The 19801-nt window shown below is 51.6% G+C and overlaps 1 protein-coding gene across 7 annotated transcripts in view; it reads left to right on the forward strand.

The window, feature by feature from the left end:
• The window catches only part of EXOC6B (exocyst complex component 6B), a 306224-nt gene extending 287820 nt beyond the window's left edge, over positions 1–18404 (forward strand). For all 7 annotated transcript variants that reach the window (XM_075092267.1, XM_075092268.1, XM_075092270.1 and 4 more), the window contains 2 exons: positions 13026–13138; positions 18174–18404. In XM_075092267.1, the coding sequence (XP_074948368.1) occupies positions 13026–13138; positions 18174–18300 (240 nt within the window). In that variant the 3' untranslated portion in view covers positions 18301–18404. The remainder of the gene's footprint in view (positions 1–13025; positions 13139–18173) is intronic.
• Positions 18405–19801: the final 1397 nt, after the last annotated feature.

Here is a 19801-nt window from a genome sequence, read left to right on the forward strand (position 1 = left end):
CAGGTGACGCCGCTAGACAGGAGGAACGACGGCGCCTTTTGGGGGGAACATCTCTGGAAGTCGGTGCGTTTGTAAAGCTGAGCAAACCTTCTCGGTGGGCGCTGGCAGCACCCGAGGCCACCTCCTCCATCCCCTTGTCCCTGCTTTTTGTGTTCCCTGCCTTGGGCAGAGACCCCAATGTCACTGGTTTCTTCTGCATCCCTCCTTTGGATGGGATCCTGCAAGCTGCGCTGGAGTAAGTCTTCTCCTGGGAGGCTGGCGCAGGTGCCAGGGTGGAGAGGAGCCATGAGGGCAGCAAATGAGCGGAAAAAAGCAGCCCGCTTTGCTCAAAAGCTTTCCTGAGTGCTGCAGCATGAGCAGCTCTTGCATCCCCCAAGCTCCCCCTTTCTCTGGGTGAGGACCAAACCCAGGACAAGTAAACGATGGGAAGCACAAAACCGCATCTTGGTGCCCCCCTCGCCCACTCTTCCCAAATCCCCATCTCCTCTTGTGTTCCTCGGACCATCCAAGAGGCGCTCCCCTCCGCAAAGCTTTTCTTTTTATTTTATCTTTGCTGCCTGGTGGCTTTCTCGTTCACCCGCAGCCCCTCAAAGAACTTCATGCCACCTCCAAACGAGGCCTTACCTCCTCGGCCCCTGCCCCTAATGAACATTAAAGAGGTCTTTAATGAGGAAAGTGGCATGTTTCCAGCCTTGCAAGCAGAAAAAGGCCATTTATGCAGCAAAGCAGCAGCAGGGCCAGCGCCGGAGCTGCTTGGTCCCCGCTCGGAGCTCGGACTGCCCGTGGGTATCACAGCCGTCCTCCCGCATCCCGCAGGTGTTTGAATCCTTGAAGGAAGCAAGCCCAATCTTTTTGTTTCCTATATATATATGTATAAGAAAAAAAAGTAGTTCCAGGTCTGAGCCTGCCTCCTGCAAAGCCAGGCAAGGGCACTGCAGTGTGTTTTCTGTTTACAGTAGAGCTTAAAGAAATAAGCATCAGTTACATAGGGGGAAAAATGAGAACGCAGTCAAATTGGACCCCAGGGCAAGGCTCGCCGAGAACAATAGATCTGCTAAACAAAACCACCGAGGATAAGGAGGAAGTTATCATGAAAAGCGGGGGATATATTAGTTTAGTTTTGAGTGTTTAAAAAAAAAAAAAAAAAAAAAAAGGAAGGTATTTCAAGCACTTGAACTTGAGCGTATCTATTTCGCCGCCCAGACGCTCTCTTCTCGAACGACCGAGTGACCTCTGCGGCAGGAATCGCCGCCGCCAGCGCGGATGCCGAGCTCTCCCTTTCCTTACATGTCAGCTGGGAGATGAAGAGGCGGCCGCCTCTGCCTCCCGTCACGCGTGTGTCTCGAAAATCAACGGGGAGGACAGCAACGGGCTGCAGTGCTTTGCGTGAAGAGGGCAGCCAGAGTTTAGGGGGCCACGGCCTGAGAAAAGTTTCCTGCTGGGTGAAGGGACCGCCGGGCCCGTTATCGTGCCTTGCTGCTCTTTTCTTTTTGCTTTTTTCTTGGGTCTTTGGAGCAGAAAGCCGTGCAAGCCCTCCACGGGTCATCCCCGCTTGCGGTGGGCACCCGGAGCCGCTCGCTCCAGCGGGAGCTGCCGCAGAGCCCGTACACAACTCATTGCACGCACAGGAGCACAGGGCGGCACGGGAGCTGCGCTGTCTCTCTCCTGTTCCCTCAAATAGCTGCTTCTCCGTCTCCTCCCTGTGCCGGTGCACGCCAGGCTGGTTCCCAGCGGCTGCCGGCGCTTCCATCGCTCCCCCTGCCCGAGGACGGCGGGAGGAAGTGCGCCGATAATGCTCATTAAATTTATAGCCGCGTTGCGCTGTAATGTTTAATCAAGGTTACGTGACTGTGTGCTGCCGCGCAGGGTACAAGTTCAATGCAAGGTGAATCTTGTCTGAGATAATCTGAAAGTTCATTCGGAGGTGAAGGCAGCGGCAGCTTCTCAGAGACCGGCTGGGGTTAGCGAGAGGTCACCTCGTTTTATTTTTTTGTTTCTTTTTTTTTATCCCCTTTTTTAATGTGTAAACAAAAGAAAAAAAAAAAAAAAAGCAACTTTGCAGAGGACTTGGCATCAGCTGAGCAACAGGAAAGATAATGGTGGCGTCCTGGCCCCCGCGGTGTGGTTTGGTACCCGGCGAGTGCCAGGCTGCGGGGCTCGGGGAAGGTGATGCCGGTGCCTTTAGGGACGGCGGGAGCGGTTTCGCTCAAATATCATGGCCTTCTCGTACCGTGGAAAGGAGGGACCTTCATTGCTGAGCCCAGAAAGGTGTCGCTGGCTCGCCTGTCCCTGCTCCCCACTGCCGGGGGGAACCCCCCGACGGGGAAAACACCACGCGGTGCCCCTCGTCGGGGTATCTGGGCACCACGTCCTGGCTGCCGGTGGCACCAAGCGGGGCTGCGTGTATATGAAAACGTGGCTTGGTTGCCTGGGCAGACCCTGGTCGCTCCGCAGGTACCTAGCCTTGCTGCCGAACCGTCAGCGGACAGGGAGCATTAACCCCTCCCGGCCCAGAACCTTTCAAGCTGTGAATACCTGCTCTGTGGAATAATCAGGAACATTTTCCCCTAGAAAGGTGGCATTTAAAGTGATTTTGGTTTTTTCACCTTTGATACTGTAGGGTCAGTGACGGAGGTGGTTGTGTACAGGCTTATTCGGAGGACTGCTGCTTTTTTCCCCTCTCAACCCACTGTCCTGTGTTTAAGGGGTTTTGTGCTTTTTTTTTCCTGCTCTTGTTAACTCTTCTCCTTCCTTACCAAAGCATCCTGACCTGCAGCTGAGATTTTAGGATTTTCCATGTTATTCCTTCACGTTTTCTTTGGAGCTGCTGATTCTGAAGGGTGGGTCGGGCACGGCGAGTCAGATAAATGCATGTGGCTATATGCACCCGGACTTTAGCAGCAGAGGAGGTATGTCTGTATACAAGGGGTACCTGCGCAGGCGGTGCCATCACCTCCCAACCGGGACCAGGGGGAGCTTTTACTATCAGCAAATCCAGCTTCTTCTCCCCCTAATAGCTTCAAAACTGCTTCTAAGAATAGCTGTCTACAAGCTGAGTGCTTTCCAAGCACTGCATCCCAGATTTGGTCCCCGTAACCTTGGATGCTGACCCCAGGCATTTAGTCAGGCTCCATACCGTGCCGGGCAGAGGGATGGACGCACCTCCTGGCCGTGCCCACCGAAGGTCGGAGCCGGAGAGGCTACCGGGGGGATGCTTGTAAAGGAGACATCTTTGCTTCAGGAATGTATCCCCCTTTGTGACGGTTAAATGGAAACGCAAAGTGTTATTCAATAGCGGTCCCTGGAGAACGGTCTTCCGAGGCGCTCTCATTTCTTTTGGCCGCTGCCCAGTATTGTCTCTTTGTCTTACGCAGATTGTAGGATCTGGAGGGTAGAAATACGGTCGCCTTCTCTGGACGGAAAGCACCATGCAAGCTTGTGAACCTGCGTGGAGAATCTGATGAGTCTCAATAATTATTTTTATGAGTGCAAATTGACTCCTAAATCCAGCAGGGCAGAGATCCCTTTTGTTCTTTTGGCCATTTATAAGACCCCCCACTGGGTGCTTATCACTACAACCGACTGAATTTATTCCGAAACACCAAAATCCCAGTGTTTTGTACCAAATAATTTTCATGCCTTGTTTTTTTGTTTCCCAAGCAGCATTGCACGGTGCTTTGCGATGGTCAGAGAAACTTGGGATTTCCCTAGAATTCAGTTTAGCCTTCCTTGCGGGCAAGCCGCCAGTGAATGACTAAAGCCATGATCTTGCACCATCAAAGTCAGTGGGAGCGTGAACGAGGCTGGTAGGGACTTTCCAGCCATCTTCAAGACTGTCACCATAACACGACGTGCTAATCCTCAGCGTCTCCACCCTTCGCTCTTGGGCTGCTTTGCAGCACTTCTCTTGAAGCCCGACAACCCTTCGTGGCTCCTTCATGTGGTTTCGTGTCGCAGGCTGGGAGGAGAAGGTGGATTCCTCAAAGCCTTGTTTAACCCAAAAGGGAGGTTTTTTTGCCATAAGTGCGGAAGTGAGCTACACAACCTTTTTCAGGTAAAATTGTGTTTGTTAAGATTTTAACGAGACCCGTGGAATAAATACCTTCTGAAACAGTGGAGAAGTCAAAACGTGTAATTACAGCGTTACTTCAAAGCAGGTGGAAAGCCAGAGGTTTTCCTCCTAATAAACGATGAACCAGAAGACCTTTCTGCACACACAGTGCAGGCAGAAAGCTTTCTGGAGACCTTCCCCTGCAAGTCTGATATAAGAAATATAAAAACCTATAAACAGGCAATAACACAAATCTGAAAATAATCCAGACTGCACAGATTAGGGCTTTGTTGGTCTCAGACCTTTCTCTGTTACATACTGTCCCATCTGCCATAAATCTTTCCAGATTCTGCTCGTGTTTTCCAAGAACTGTTTCACTTTTGCAGATGTAAGTAAACAGAAGGAAAAAATAAAAAGGACAGCTAAAATTGCTGCCTTAACTTGCAAAATGAATCCAGTTAAAATGTGAGATGAGGAACTTGAAATCGGTTCTTGTCCCTCCCATGTGAGCGTGGAAGGACAGCCCCGGGTGGGACATCTGCCCAGGAGACCTGGAGGGGTCACCTGAGTGTAGTTAATGTGCCTTACAGAGAGGTCCAGTACTCTCTGACCTACAGTAGCTCCTAGAAGTCCATCTCTCTCTTGCAGGCGGGTCTGGTAAGCGCCTAAAATAAGATTGACCTTCCCTGAGCTCCATGTGTGTCAATCCCTTGGTTTGTGCATCGCATTGGCTTGTGCAACATCAGGTTACTGCGGGTGCTACCCACCCCCCCACGCAAAGCACACGCAATGCTTCTCCCAAGTCACCAGGGACAGGACGAGAGGGAACGGCCTCAGGCTGCGTCAGGGGAGGTTTAGGTTGGAGATGAGGGAAAATGCCTTCCCTGCCAGAGCGGTCAGGCCCTGGCACAGGCTGCCCAGAGAAGTGGGGGAGTCACCGTCCCTGGGGGGGTGCAAACACCGTGCGGACGTGGCGCTTGGGGACGTGGTTTAGGAGGCCTGGGGGTGTTGGGTTGGGGGTTGGACTTGATGATCCCAGAGGTCTTTTCCAACCTTAACGATTCTGTGATTCTGCGATTCAATACCTAGAGCAAATCTTAGTTTCCAGTGAAACTGGTGACAAACCTGCTACTGCTTTCATTTAGGCCACGATTTTACCCTCTGTGTCTTTCACAAGGAAACGAACAAACATCATGTTCCAATTCCTGGTGCATTTTCTTCTTAGCAATGCTATTGTCCAAACCCACGTCTCCCCATGAGTTAGAGTATTTCTTTCTCTTTCAGTATTACTTTCCCACGAGGCATAATTGAAACCTCACCAAAATAAATTATTTTGAATGTACTTGTCTGTGGCTGCTGATGTTGGAAACTCTTCGGGCTTTTGTACTCCGTAGCAATTACTGGCTGGCTGGTGGTAGGGGCTGCTCAGCCGGTGGTGGGGATGGGTTGTGGGCAAGCTTAGGCACGGGCAAACTGGGAATTGGCACTGGTTTGGATTGAGTGGTTTCTTCTGCTTTTATGGAGGTACCCAGCAGGCCCAGGTCTTACCTGGGTGTTTTCTGGCCCCGCTAGAAGCATCTTGTCCCTTCGTACAGGCAGGTTTAGGTGGGACGATGGTAGGACCCAAGTCCTGCCGTCCTCTGAGCCTCTTGTTGTCACCTTTATCGAAGGAGCTGTGGTGTTAAATCAGCAAAATGAGCTTTTTGAAGAAAAGATCTCAGAAGGTTTGTAAGCTAACGGTGTGATCTCTTGCAAACTGAAGCACAGATGGTTTGTAGAAGGTGTCAGATCAAAGGCTGTTCATTCTGTGTGCTGCCTGCAGCAAAGACTGGGGAAGAAGAACATCAGACTTAGAGGTTGTAAGGATAAGGAGGGATAACGGACCTTTTCAGAGCTGGGTTCAGCTTGGTTCTGAAAAAATCCCCTCCTTCTGCCCCCAGAAAGCAAGGGCAGTTGCTCATGAACATGACCCTCAGCAGGTTTCAGGGCAGGAGTGCTGCCTCCAGCTGGGAAACCCCCAAACCTGACTGAATTAACACTTCTCTGCACCCTGGTGTCCAGGGGACGTAAAGCTCATCACAAAAGCTTGACTATAAACCTGAGGCATAGCTGTCACTTGTTGATCTGAACCTCCCCCAAAAGCCCACCGCAAGGAAGATCTCGGGAAGGTCAAGCAAGGTGGCCCAGGGTGCTGGGCCATCTTGTTCAGGGTGCTGGGCCATCTTGTCTAGACTATGCTTTGCCAAGAAAGATTAGACCAGATGATCCTTGAGGTCCCTTCCAACCTGGTATTCTATGATTCTATGATTCTATGATCTCACGCACCCGCTGTCGGCACCACCTAGACCCATGCCAGGCTCCTCCAGACGCCTGGCTGTCTCCTGCTTTAAGATGCAGCAAGTTAACTCTCATTCCCTTCACTCAGTTGGATGTGAGAAGTCCGGGATAATTGCATTTAAATTTGTTGTAACAGGTTGTAAGATTTGCCAGCTAATGGTCTTGAGTCGTCTTTCCCTTTTCATCCTTCGGTGTGTGTATGCATGCGTGCTGATGGTGTTTGTTTGGGGTTTTTTTTAATAGCAGATGGTGCTTTGCAGAAGGCACGTCAGGCAGTAACACCTCTCAGCCCAGCTCCGGCCGGCTCCAACGTGTGTCCCTGAGCACCACAGAGAGTCAACAACTGCTAGTAGAGAAGAGTCTCCTGCTGTATGTGTGCTTGGAGGAAGAAGAACTAAAATAGATGCAGGGACATGAGAATTCCCTGATTTGGGCTTTTATCAAAGAGAATGTTTAGCTCTTTATTCAATGTTTCCAACCAGTCCTCAGAACGTGCCTTTGCTGGTGGATCTACTGATACTCTGATGGTGTTGGCAGAGGAAAGTCCTTTTTGAGCCATCTTGATGCTCTGTCTTGTCACTGGGAGTAAATATTGTGCTGGATGAGAGGGGAAAGGCTGTTTGCTTCTGGGATAGAATCATAGAACCATAGAACAGCCCAGATTAGAAGGGACCTTGAAAGATCATCTGGTCCAACCTTTCATGGGAAGGGAAGCCTAGATGAGGTGATCTAGCACCCTGTCCAATCGCATCTTGAAAACCTCCAGCAACGGGGACTCTACCACATCCCTGGGGAAGTTGTTCCGGTGAATGATTGTTCTCCTGTAAGAAATTTCTTTCTTATATTGAGATGAAATCACTCCTGATGTACCTTCGAGACATCACCCCTTGTCTTCTTCTTGTGGCTCCTTGTGAAGAGAGAGCCTCCACCCTCCCTGTAGCCACCCTTTAAGTACTGGAATACTGTGACAAAGTCCCCCCTGAGCCTTCGCTTCTCCAGGAAGGAGACCTAGACCTTGAAATACAGTGAGCGTTAGTGTTCAGGATGGGGTTGTTTCTCCTTCCTCCATCCAGTTACTGTGTACTTGCACCAGGTTGCCTCTGGTGAGGGCTCTTTTACAAATACTGACAGTTCATGTGGGATTTCAGCGCCAAGAAGTCAGGATATTAAAAAGCGAAAGGGCTGGGGCGTGGGGAAAGACACGGATGCAAGCGCAGAGGTGATGAAGCCTCTTTTGACCTTAACAGAAACAAAATGTGTGTCTGTTAGCAACCAAATCCCTCCAGCAGGGACCGGTAAAAACCAAAACCTTTGCTTGCTGGGGAGCAGAGAGTTGTGGTTTCCATTTCTGGCCAGACGGCTGGCTGCCCTCGTGTTTTGGAGCAGCTCCGGTTATGAACAGTTGCTCTTCACTTTTAATTTGGCTGAGTTTCGCTTCCTGCTCCAGGGGATGTTACATCGTGTCTGGTGTCCTGGTGGTTCCGTCCCGAGAAGCTCTTCCCCATGCCAACAGGGGATGATCACACTCCTCTTCCAGTAGACACGTCCGTGAGGCCGGAGCATTTGGTGCATCTCAGGTGGCAGTTTCCGGCAGGTCAGAAGCGTTTGGGTGCAACTCCCTGTTTGTGGATGCTCAGAGTGGTGCTGCATCACTTCACAGGAGGGAAAAGAAAAAATTAGAAGGGCCAGGTGTTACACGAAGTCAGGGAATTCAGGACTTTCCATCTGTCCTGCAGTAAGCTTGAGCTTCAGTAACTTGAGCTGCACGTCTTAGGCTTGAGGAGGGGAGGAGAGGTCCTTGGGGCCGAGACGGCCCCGTATTTAGAGTTATCCCTGCAACATCATCCTGATCTCTCTGAGACAGGACAGGGGTTTTTTGGCGTGGGTTTATTTTCATCTTAGAAAACATGAGTCTCCCTTTCCTGCCATCTTCTTTATCTCCAGCCACCGTGCATCACCTCCCAGGGTTGTGCTGTGATGCTGGTGCAAGCGTGCAAATGCTGGTGCTTTCTTTGATCTTGTTCCAGGGGCACTGGCAGAGCTTGCAAACTGTGTTTTGAATCAGTTTGGCTTCACATTACATTATTTCTGGCTTGGCTGAAAGCATTTTATCCAGATTCAGCGCTCTCGTGTCAGACAGAACACACTGTCCCGCTTTGCTTTGCACCTGGAGGGAGAAGCTTGCAAAGTCACGGCGATGTCCCCGTTCCCTTTGCCACCAGCGTGGAATTAAGTTGCAACCATCCTTTCCCTGTACTTGATGTGAGGGCCATAAAAACATGCCTCTGCTTTGAAACAAATAACATTTCTGAAGAGTTTGAGATGGTGATATTACAAGGGGAGTGGAAAGGAAGTGTTTTTCAAGGTGGACCTGAGGGAAATGGGGAGAAAGTGCTTCTTGGCCCCAGCCAAGAGGAGCCTGGGGCAGGGTTGGGAACTGGTTCCCAGTTTAATTCTTTCTTTCCAGCATTGCCCTCACTTGAATCACCATTTGAGTAGAAGTTCAGATATATGTCTAAACCCAGGTCTTTTTAATGCTTTTCTTTTGGTGGCATATTCAAACCCTTCTCCATTTCTTCGTTTTTATAAATATACACGCGAACCTCTCCCCGCTCCTGCGGCAAAGACCTTCTCGTGCCCCGGGAAGCTGCAGGTTCGCAGCCCTGCACACAGCACCTCTGCAGCTTTCTGAGCTTATTCTGCTTTCATATCATTGCGGTAAAAGCTCCTCGGGTTTTCCCCCCCCCCCCCCCTCTTTTCCTTTCCCCCCAGTGTATGTCCTGTCGAGTTTGATTTATAGCCTTGAAAAGGAGACTGTAGTTTGAAGAATTAATGGTATTTGCATATTTTGTTTGGAATCTCCCCCGGCAGGCCCGCTGCAGCCCAGCGCCGCTGCACAGGCGGGTTTTTCCTCTCCTTTTTCTTTTATTTTTTTTTTCGGTCGTTCAGATTTAGCAGCAGAGGTGAAAAGTTTAAACAGTAAAACCAATAAAACCACATTTATGTGACAGATAAATCGTTTCGAGACAGCTTGCCCTGAGCCGTCAGGCTTCCTCCTGCAAGACCTCTCTGCTACGGAGCACGACCCGCGGCAGAGCCCTGCAAGCGCCGGCGATGCCCTGCGCTGCCCGGCAGCCGGGGGCCAAAGGTGCCGGCCCCGGCTATCCTCGGACCTGCCTCGCCGGCAAGATTGATGTGGGCAAACAGTTGTAAAATACACAAGCTATCCGTCACTGTCGTGAGCCGGCCGGGGGGAGTCTGGCTCTGCCAGCGCTCGGGGAGGGTCCAGCCTCCGGGAGCGGATTTAGGATGGGGCTTATTTAGAACCATAGAATCATTTAGGTTGGAAAAGACCCTTTAGATCATCGAGTCCAGCCATTAACCCAGCCCTGCCAAGTCCACCACTAAACCATGTCCCTAAGCACAACATCTACACGTCTTTTAAATACCCCCAGGGACGGTGACTCCCCCGCCTCTCTGGGCAGCCTGTGCCAGGGCCTGACAACCTTTTTGGTGAAGACATTTTTCCTTGTCTTTGGTGAAGACAAGGGCCATTTCCTCTCATCCTATCACTGGTAACTTGGGAGCAGAGACCAACCCCCCCTCACTCCAGCCCCTCTCAGGCAGTTGCAGAGAGCGAGAAGGGCTCCTCTCAGCTGCTGGCCTCCCTGGCCGCCTGGGCACTGCTGGCTCATGCTCAGCCGGCTGTCAGCCAGCACCCCCGTGTCTCTCAGATGTGCCTGTTGCACTCTCGTCACAATGCCTGCAGCTGGGGCTACCCAAACAGTGTGATGGATGAAGGTAAAATCATAGAATCACAGAATGGTTTGGGTTGGAGGGGACCTTTGAAGATCACCTAGTCCAACCCCCTGCCATGGGCAGGGACACCTTCCACTAGACCAGGTTGCTCAAAGCCTTGTCCAACCTGATCTTGAACACTGCCAGTGATGGGCTGTCCACAGCTTCTCTGGGCAACCTGGGCCAGGGTTTTATCACCCTCAGAGTAAAAAATTTCTTTCTTATATCCGGTCTAAATCTCCCCTCCTTTAGTTTCAAACCATCACCCCTTGTCCTGTCACCACAGGCCTTGCTAAAGAGGCTGCCCCCATCCTTCCTAGAGTCCCCCTTTAAGCCCTGGGAGGCCGCAATAAGGTCTCCCCGCAGCCTTCTCTTCCCCGGGCTGAACCACCCCAACTCTCCCAGCCTGGCCTCGCAGCAGAGGGGCTCCAGCCCTCGGAGTGTTTCCGTGCCCCCTCTGGCCCCGCTCCAACAGCTCCCTGTTAAAAGAGGTCCATAAAATAGCTTCCCTGGCCGTTCCTTCATGCGCAGTGGAAGGTGTGGCGGTGCACGTTCCATGCCGGCAAAGCCCGGCAGCCTCACGCGGGAGAGCTGCACTGCCTCAGCCTGGCTGAGTTGAACTGAATTGGGGCAGAGCTGGAGCAAAGCCGTGGGACGGAGATGGCCGTCGAGCCAAGGACCATGTGCCGTCCCAGCTGCTCATCACTGGCCCTGGTGGGAATGGCAAGCGCTGGCTCGGGCTCCGGAGCTGGAGAGCAAGGGCTAAGCTGCCCTAGGTGGCCGGTCATCTGACTTCTGCTTAAAAATCTCCCCATGCTGGATTTGCCACGCTCTTTCAGAGACATGCGTGCGAGGTTTCTCCAAGCCCTTTCCCTGCCCACCCTCTGAGCTCCTGCACGGTTCCCCAAGCCTCTGCTGTCTCCCCTGTTGGTAACACCTCCCGACGCTTTTTATTATCTTCTCCTAACCCACTTCTAATCATCGCCTCTTTATTCTGGTTCTTACTTGTCCCTTTCTCGTGGGGCTTTATTTCCACTCCCCGGGAACGGCTATCTGGCCCCTTGACGGTCCAGCCATGCCCTTTCTCTGGCAGTAACTCGTGCTGCTTTGTTCGTGGTTTGCCAGAGGCACGTTCAGCCCCCCCCAGGGCCACCAGCAAGAGGACTTTGGTGCATTGGGGGGGATCCGATTTAGCCTGTACAACTATACAGCTTCCCCCAGCAGCCGGCAAAGCCGATAGAAGGGTTTTGGCCCCGCTGTGCTGTATGAAAAGACCCTGTGAAATCATATTTAAGGTTGTCTCTTGAAGGTGCCCTTTGGGAAAAACTCCTGCCGGTGATGTTCAGCTCGGGTTTGTAGTTAACACAATGGACCCGCCGTACAAAGCCGCGCGGGACCGCAGGCTGGAAAAGCCCTCTTAGGTCCCGGCTAATCCGTCCCCCCCGCCAGCCTGGGAGATTGTTCCCGACAGCTTGTTTTCTTTGCCCTGACCTACATAGTCAAAAAGAATCTTGTTGCACATTTTTGTTTTGAACCTTGAGGTCTCGGAGGAGCCAAATCCCCTTTATGGGGGCGCGGGATGTGTTGTTAAACAGTGCTGGAGTCTCCAAGAAAACCATGGAGACGCGGAGACAATGAGCCCTCTATGGTCCTCGCTTGGCCGCGGGATGGTCCTCCTTCTCCGGGCTTCGGCAGTGGGCGCCGGGGCGCGCAGACGCGGGCGATGAAGACGTCCACGCGCTTGGCAGCCTGTCCTGCAATAGAGCGGTCACAACAGCTCCCCAAGGCAGAAGGTTGGGGGGGGGGGAAAATGCAGCCGCTCTTAATTAACCTGTTTTAGATGATGGAGATGAAGGTTTCACCTCATACATCCTCAGCTGTGCTCTCGTGGGAGGGTGGCGGGGCAAGTCCTCTTCGGGGTGAGGAGGTCCTCGTGTAGGAAAGGCGTGGGAGCTCCTGTTTAGGTTTTAAGGAAAATAAGGGTGTGAAAGGCGGGGTGGAAGAGGGCGTTTAGGAAACCTGGGCTGCAGTTTGCTCCCTCTTCACCCGAACCAGCAGGGAGCAGTGGGACACTGAGGGGGTCCTTTGCAGAGATGAAGGGCTTTGGGTACGAATTCTGGGGCTCTGGAGCAGGGACTGTCACGGACAGCTGAATTAATCTGCTTTTTCCTTCGTTCGCCGCTGGGGACTGGTGGTTTCTCTTACAAATGTCTGGAAACCACCTGGGAATCCCAGTCTCCTCTGGTAGCTGCGTTCACCCAAGCTAAACCCTGGATGAGTTTATCTTAAGCTCGTGGATGGGTCCTGCACCTCCCCGGGGAGCTGTCGTCATTAGAGACGCTTACAAAGCACCTGGAAGATGTTGAGATGGAGCAAGCGTGATAAGAAATCCTCGTGGCGTGGTTCGAGCAGTGCTGGGGGTTATTTGGGGACAGAAGAAATTTGTGGTGACTTTGACCCCAAAAATGCCCTCCTGCCATAGCTAAGGGCATCAGGGTGCTCTTTGCCACCCACCTACTTGGGGTGTCTCAGTCTTCATATCCCCCGTACCGCTGGCTCACCCCAAAAATAGACATAGGAGTGCACTATGGCTAAATTAACATAGCCATACATAAACTGACATTAAATATTGGTAAATTAATTAATAAATATGAATAATTTAATAACAAAACATTAGCGGAATAACATTAAATAAATTAATAAAGACTGCAAACCATTTTTGGTGGTTAACGCCACCTGCCCAGGACCCTTGCCCAACTTTCAGATAAACCTCCTGCTCTCTCGCCAGCTTTTTAAAATCCTGTATCTCTTTGTTTTTTCTTTCCGGCGGCTGCTTCAGCTCTTAGATCTGTTCATCCAGTGGGACTGGTCGACGTATTTGGCTGACTACGGGCAACCCACGTGCAAGTACCTTCGCGTGAACCCGACGACAGCCCTCATCCTGCTAGAAAAGTGAGTGCGGATCCGGACACCCGGGATGGTTTTTCACCCCCCCCATCTTGCTTTGGGCAAGCGCGTGTTTTAGCAGCTCGTTCCATCGCACGCGGTGCCCGGATGGAGCAGCCTGGGGAGCAGGAGGCTGCTTGTGATCCAGTGAGCAAAGGTTTTACCCCCGGGTGGGCAGCGGGAGCTCAAATAGGAAAAACCCTGTTTTATCCCACTAACCTGAATCCCAGGTTTTGTATCAAAATGCATTGACTTGGCTGAGGGCCTGCCTTTTTGCTTCACTCTTAAGCAGAGTTTTCCTTGTCATACAACAGAATTCCACTGTAAAGGTGTATCGCAAGCCCCCAGAATCATTTAAAATTTGCTAGCCGGCAGGCATGTGTAACTGCCCCAAGCCTGGCAGCGTTTAAGAGGCATTTGGACAATGCCCTTAATAACATGCTTTAACTTGTGGTCAGCCCCGAAGTGGTCAGGCACTTGGACTAGATGGTCCTTGTAGGTCCCTTCCAACTGAAACAGGCTATTCTCTTCTCTTCTCTTCTCTTCTCTTCTCTTCTCTTCTCTTCTCTTCTCTTCTCTTCTCTTCTATTCTCTTCTCTTCTCTTCTCTTCTCTTCTATTCTATTCTATTCTATTCTATTCTATTCTATTCTCCCTTCTGTTGGATCCAGGGGGAGGATCAAGTGCTAAAAGCCTGGCTATGGGGCAGGGCCAGTGTCTTTAGGTGGCTGTGTGCTCCGGGGCTTGCCCTGAGCAAGGACGTGCTCTTTGATAAGGCTGAGTCTGAGCCTCCTTTGCCCAGCTTCAGCCCAAGCCCTGGAGCCGTGCGGAGGAGCAGCGCTGGGACGCATCAGGCGAGCGGCCGGTGGCCTCTGCGGGGCTTTGGGATCCCTCCTGGAGCACAGCGAGGAGGCTTGTGCCAGTCCTACAAGCCAGCAGCAAGGAGGGAAAGCCCACGGCTTTGCTGCAGACCCAAAGAGTGGGATTTGCTTCGCTTGTAACCCCTTTAGTATGTGGGAGAGAAGTGCTCCAGTCACCCAACCTGCCCGTGGCTGGAGGTGGCCCAGATGACCCTTTCTCTGGTAGACCTCCAGGCTCTCATTGGGAGGATCAGCCCTACTCCTGCCCCTTCGCAACCACCAGACCTCACAGCAGGCCTTCCAGCTGGTCTGACAGAGAAATAACCTGCCAAAAATCATAATTAATAATTTTCCAAGCAGCTCATGCCATGGGCACTCCACTGCTCAGTCTTGCATGGAGGAGCAGACAGGATAAGCGAGTTTGTGGTCAGATTTGGTTGGGTTTACCATGAAATCAGACCCTTAGGAGGAGTCTGAGTTGTTTTTTGGAGTTCTTCTCTTTCTCCGTTGCTTACAGAGGAGAAGGTGACTAGCTTAGAGTTGGGGCTACACTTTTTGAAGACCGACTTTGGTGTGCTTCTGAGCTTGGGAGTTGCATCTGTATTATCTGTGGTCTGTGTAACTGCACCGCCTCCTCTCCGCAGAGAATAGCTAATTTCACAGAAACTTATGACATCCAGATATTATCAGTACAGAACAGAGGGATTAAACTTAGGTAGTTGCTGTGTGTAAAGCACTCCTATACATGATAGCATTGTTTTTATATACGTATTTATATGTGCTGTGTAATATGTTGTGTTATTCGCAACATATTCGCAACCCGACATCCCTGATGGAAAAGCCTGAGGTATATTCAGAGCTATCAATAAAGTGGTAAAAACCTGAGAGCTTGGACGTGAAGCAGCTGGAGGAGCCAGGGGACTGGGAGCAGGCAGCGAGCTGGGATCTGTGGGAGTTGCTGGGAAGGCAGTGGGGCAGCAGGAGGGCAGCTCCACGCTCCTGGCCATTTTCCCCAGGTAGTACTTGAGCGCACAGCATCCGTGCTCGGTGGTTGTATTAAAAAAAAGCACAAACCCTGGCTCAGCTTGCCAGCTTTCTCCCCAAAAAGCGTCTCAAGAAGGGCAATCTTCACGTACCCGATTTGCTTTCCGGAGGCCGCCCCGGTGGAGCCACCGGCTTGGCACTTGCATCTCCCGCATCCTCGTGGCCTGGCCTCGCCCGCAGGGCATCGCCTGCACAGCGTCGCTGCCATGGCATCGCCTGCATGCTCTGGCGGGCTCTGCCCTGTCCCCGCTCGGGCTTCAAGCCCTTCGGGGAGTCTCCGTGCATCATCCACCAGCTCCAGCTCCCCCGAGACTCTGCGCTGACCTGGCCGTGGCTTCAGGCACGTCCGCTCCCCTCCGCGCACTGAGCCCACCTCCCCAGCCCTCTCCATAGGCAGCCGAGCTTTGCCGACAAGGCGACGTGAAATTCTGATCCACTGGTTCGTTTTGTAACTTGTTTTCATCATTATCTCTTTTCCTAATCACACATCTCTCGTAGGATATCACGAGTGTAAGTATGCTGCTTGCTTGGGCTTTTACCCTCACCTTGCAGTGACTTTATTGTTTGATTTAAATAGAGCACTAAATGATCTAAATGCAAGCTGTCTTTGAAACGGTTCCCTCCGGTAACTTTATCATCTCAAATGCACTAATTAGAGCTAAAAGAGGAGCTTTTACTCTGTTGCTTTTTTTTTCTAATAGATTAATTTAAACAAAGCTTGGCTCTGTTGAAGGTGGTGTTTGTTGACAGGGGTGGGGACAGAGCTGAGCTCTCTCTTTCCCTTCCTCTTCCTCTTGCACTAACGCGCAGGGACCACATTACAAAACCGGGCTTGGTTGTCCCAGGGCTCTGCAGGCACATGCTTAAAGAAATAAAAGGATTGATCCTCTAAAGAGCTGCTCGAAAGCATCGCTTCCCTCTTTCAGAGCTGATATTCGTGGTGTCTGGATGCACCCCTTGACCAGGGACTGGCTCTTTCCTACAGCCAGATGCTGGAAGAGAAACAGGCCAGCATTTCTGAACGCCGTGAACACCGACCACGTTACGGCGGCTCAGTGTTCGTCCGCAGGGCTGCGCCGGCAGGGCTGGAGCCGGCGGGGTCTCCTCGAGCAGACCTGCAAGCTCAGCCTCTCCCGCGGGTGCAGCCGCTGCCGACGCTGCCCGGTCCCTGGCACAGCGCACCCGAATTCCGCAGGGCTGTGTGTCCTGGAGGCGACTTCATTCATCGATAATACTTCATAGCTTAGTGCCTCTGCCTTCACACGCTGTCTGAAGATATGGGCAGCTCCTGTCCCTCCCAGACACTCGTCCCCACTCTGTCAGATCCACCTGTGTGGGTTTGCTGTGGGATCGGTGCTCCGACTGTAAAGCTTTTTCATCCCAATCCAGCGGCTTTATCCACACGACTCCTTTCTAACCATTCAAACACAAGACTTTCTTGCATGCAACATGTGTTACTTCTAAAGCATTTCATGGACCTGAACAGGTCCCACGGGATCGGAGATGGCTCTGAGGATGCCCAGGATGAGAGGAGGGCTCTTAGGGCAGAGGATGCTCTGCTGCGAACTCCCCATGCGTTACATGGGGGTAGCTGCAGCAGGCAGTGATGGAGAGCGATGGCTACAGCTCTGGGCGGAGGTTTCTGAACGTATAGGTTTGCTTTCAGCACCTCTGATGTCCCCGCATAGCCTGTGAAACAGAAACACAGCGCTCAGCCCTCCTGGTAAAGTGATTTGAAGCCCGCTGGAGCCGTACAGCACTGCCAGAGGAACGGGCGTCCCATGGGAGGATGGTTGTTGCCAAAAGTCATGGTACTGTGACACCTCTAACCCGTGCAACTCAAAAAGCCCGCTTCCCATCGGTGCGATCGCTCCCTGGTTCTTGCAGCGGAGCAGCTGGCAACCTGCTTTGGTTAAAAAAAAATAGAGAAAGAAAAAAAAATAATACTTATTTTGCTGAATCCTAGTGCTCCAAGCTATCTTGTTACTGTTGGGAAAGCAGCTCGATTGTAATCCTGTGTCTTTGGGCACTTACAACTTCAGCAAATTAGCCTTTGGGATAAAGCTGTTATCCTTGTTTTCAGTTCCAAGCTGGATGTTTTTGGGAACATTTCAGATTCCCCTTGGCTCTATTTAGGAAGATTGAAGCACTAAAAACCTTAGATTTTATTTTTAAATCGGTTAAATAAGTTTCAAGAGGTTTGATTTGTGCTTGGTTAACTCAAAAACCCTGGTCTGATGAAGCGCCAGCTTCCCAGGGACTATCCGCGCTGTGTCCCAGTCACTTTAATGCTTCATTTAGGTCCCCAAAGCCGAAAACACAAGCTTATGTGACTCGTCCAAAGCCAACTGCCTCTGCCAGATCTGATTCATGGAGAAAATAATTTACAAATTGTGGTATTATAAAAGAGCGGTGCCGGCTGAGAAGCAGCGGGTTGGATGTTGAGGCTGATACCTTCAGGAGCTATTGAAGGGTTGACCCTTGTGGGGTGGTTTCCCTTGCCGGCGCATGCCCTGCCTGCGTAAAGCTAACGCTTGGAGCGTGCAACGAGAGCTGCCCCCCCCTCCAAAATACGCGTCCGTGAATGCAAACGTGCATGAACCCCCCAGCTTTGCATGGCGGAGGGAGATGGAGCCGCACCAGCTTCACCTTCAGGTCCCATCGCACCACCCGCTCTTCTTGTCTCTGCCTTTTGGGGACCTCATGGAGACCTACTTTGGGTATTAAATGTAATTTTTAAAAAAAATGCAACTCCCAAGAAGGTTTTAAACTGAGGAAGCCGGTGCTGGATTCCTTCCTTTAATATAAAATATACCATATAATATTGTGTAATATTTTAAGTTCACAGCTCTGAACCTTTCAGGCTGCCACAAAAGCTGCATCTCCTGGCCGCATGCAATGCACCCATTGAAATAAGAAGCCTTAATGCTGTGGATTTGATGCTAATTTTTTTTTAATTTCCTCCTAATATTACAGCATTGTCATTTACCACTTCCGAAGGTGACATTGGGACGTAGCAAAAGCTGTTTGGAAGGGGAGAACGAGAGGCTTAAGGGTTTCATTGCACTTCCTTCACGGGGCTTAGTTGCAAAATCGCGCAGCGATACCTGTGCCATAACCTCTTTCTGCTCTGCGCAGGATGAGAGATACAAGCAGAAAAAACAACGTTTTCGCCCAGTTTCGGAAAAACGAGAGGGACAAGCAGAAGCTGATAGACACCGTGGCCAAGCAGCTCCGCGGCCTGATCAACAGCCATCACTCGTGAGGGTCTCGGGGACCTCCCGCCCACGCCGGTCCCTGCGCCGCAGCCTTCCACATGCCTGGACTTGGGATTCTTGTTCAAAGAGAATATATGTATTTTTTTATTCACCTGTATAGTATTCATGAAACCCTGGTGACAAAATGTTCCTTGTTAAACAATCCTGGGGAAGATAGGCGGCGCTGCTCGTGACGGTGGCGTCAGGAGTCTCCTGTTATAAACTCCTATTTTCAGGGGTTTATAAAGCGACAGTAAATCCTCGAGCCTGAGAGGGAAGTTCACACCCAGACTATTTTTTTTTTTTTTTTTTTTATAAGCCAAATTGAAAGAATCGGTCTGACTTCCTTTTGTTAACTTATTCAGTTGCAGAAGACGTGAAAACAAAACATATAGGGAGGAGTCGTGGTTTCAGGTTCTTCTCACAGGATCCGGTAAAAAAGAGCACACGGTTAGAAAGAAGGTCACCCGTTAGTGTGTCTTGCCAGTTTGCTTATTGGATTTAGGTAGGAAAAGAGGCACATTTCCCAATTTTTCTCCTCTTTTCCCTCTAAGGGCTGATTCCCACCTTAGGCTGCAGATCGCTGGAGCTGCAACCCTTTCCCACACGGCTGTAATCAGCATCGCCACCCCCTGAGCTCCACCCCTAGGACCTGCTGGTGTTTTTTGGGGTTGCACTGAATGTAGAAGGGCTTCAAGGGCTGCCTCACTAATTAAATTTGGAAAGGGAGAGCCAGCAGGTAATCTGGCAGGGCGTCCTGCAGCGCCGGTCTGGCGCTGGGATGCTGCTGCTGGCATCCAGGACGGTTGGGTAACGGGAGGGGAGAGGTGCTCAGCAGGGGCGGTGCAAAGGCAGGCTGGGCTCTCCTGGTGTCCAGGACACTCCATTCAGGGATTTCTCCTGTCTTTGCACCCCTTTTCCACGCTGATGTCCTATCTTCCTGCTCCTCCTGGCACAGCGCAACGGGGGGAAGTCCCTCTGGCTCCCGCGTGTGCTCTGCCTTGCGCCGCACGCGGAGCAGCCCCGCAAACTCGCCGCTGGCTGGGACGATGAGAAGGAACCTCCTGGAAGTTCCCGAAAGCGGAGGCGGCAGGAGGTGCCCCCTGTGGAGCAGCATCGCTCCGCAACCCCCGGCTCAGAAGTGCCTGTGGACAAAATGCCCCTCTCTGTTGTGGAGGTGCCCGGACATCCTCTGCTCAAATCAAGACAGCCTTTGAGGAGGACGGTAACGCTACCAACAGGACTTTAATCCCAGGGTTCAGGTTACAGAGAGAGGGGATTTTCGCCCTTATCTTCTCGTTACCCTTTTGACTCTAATTACTGCAGGTGAAAGCTTATCCAGCCGGTTCCCCCACCTCCCAGACCCCGATTTTAAAGGGAATGAAAATCTTCCTGGGGTATGTTACGGCCCTGGCAGTGCTGCCTCAGCGGGGGCACGAGCCGTGCCCGTTCCCCACCCTCGTTTGAAGGTGTGGGGAGGGGCTCAGCTCTCCAACAGCTTCTGGAAGC

Source organism: Phalacrocorax aristotelis, chromosome 4 (genome assembly GCF_949628215.1).
Source record: "Phalacrocorax aristotelis chromosome 4, bGulAri2.1, whole genome shotgun sequence".
Classification (NCBI taxonomy): domain Eukaryota; kingdom Metazoa; phylum Chordata; class Aves; order Suliformes; family Phalacrocoracidae; genus Phalacrocorax; species Phalacrocorax aristotelis.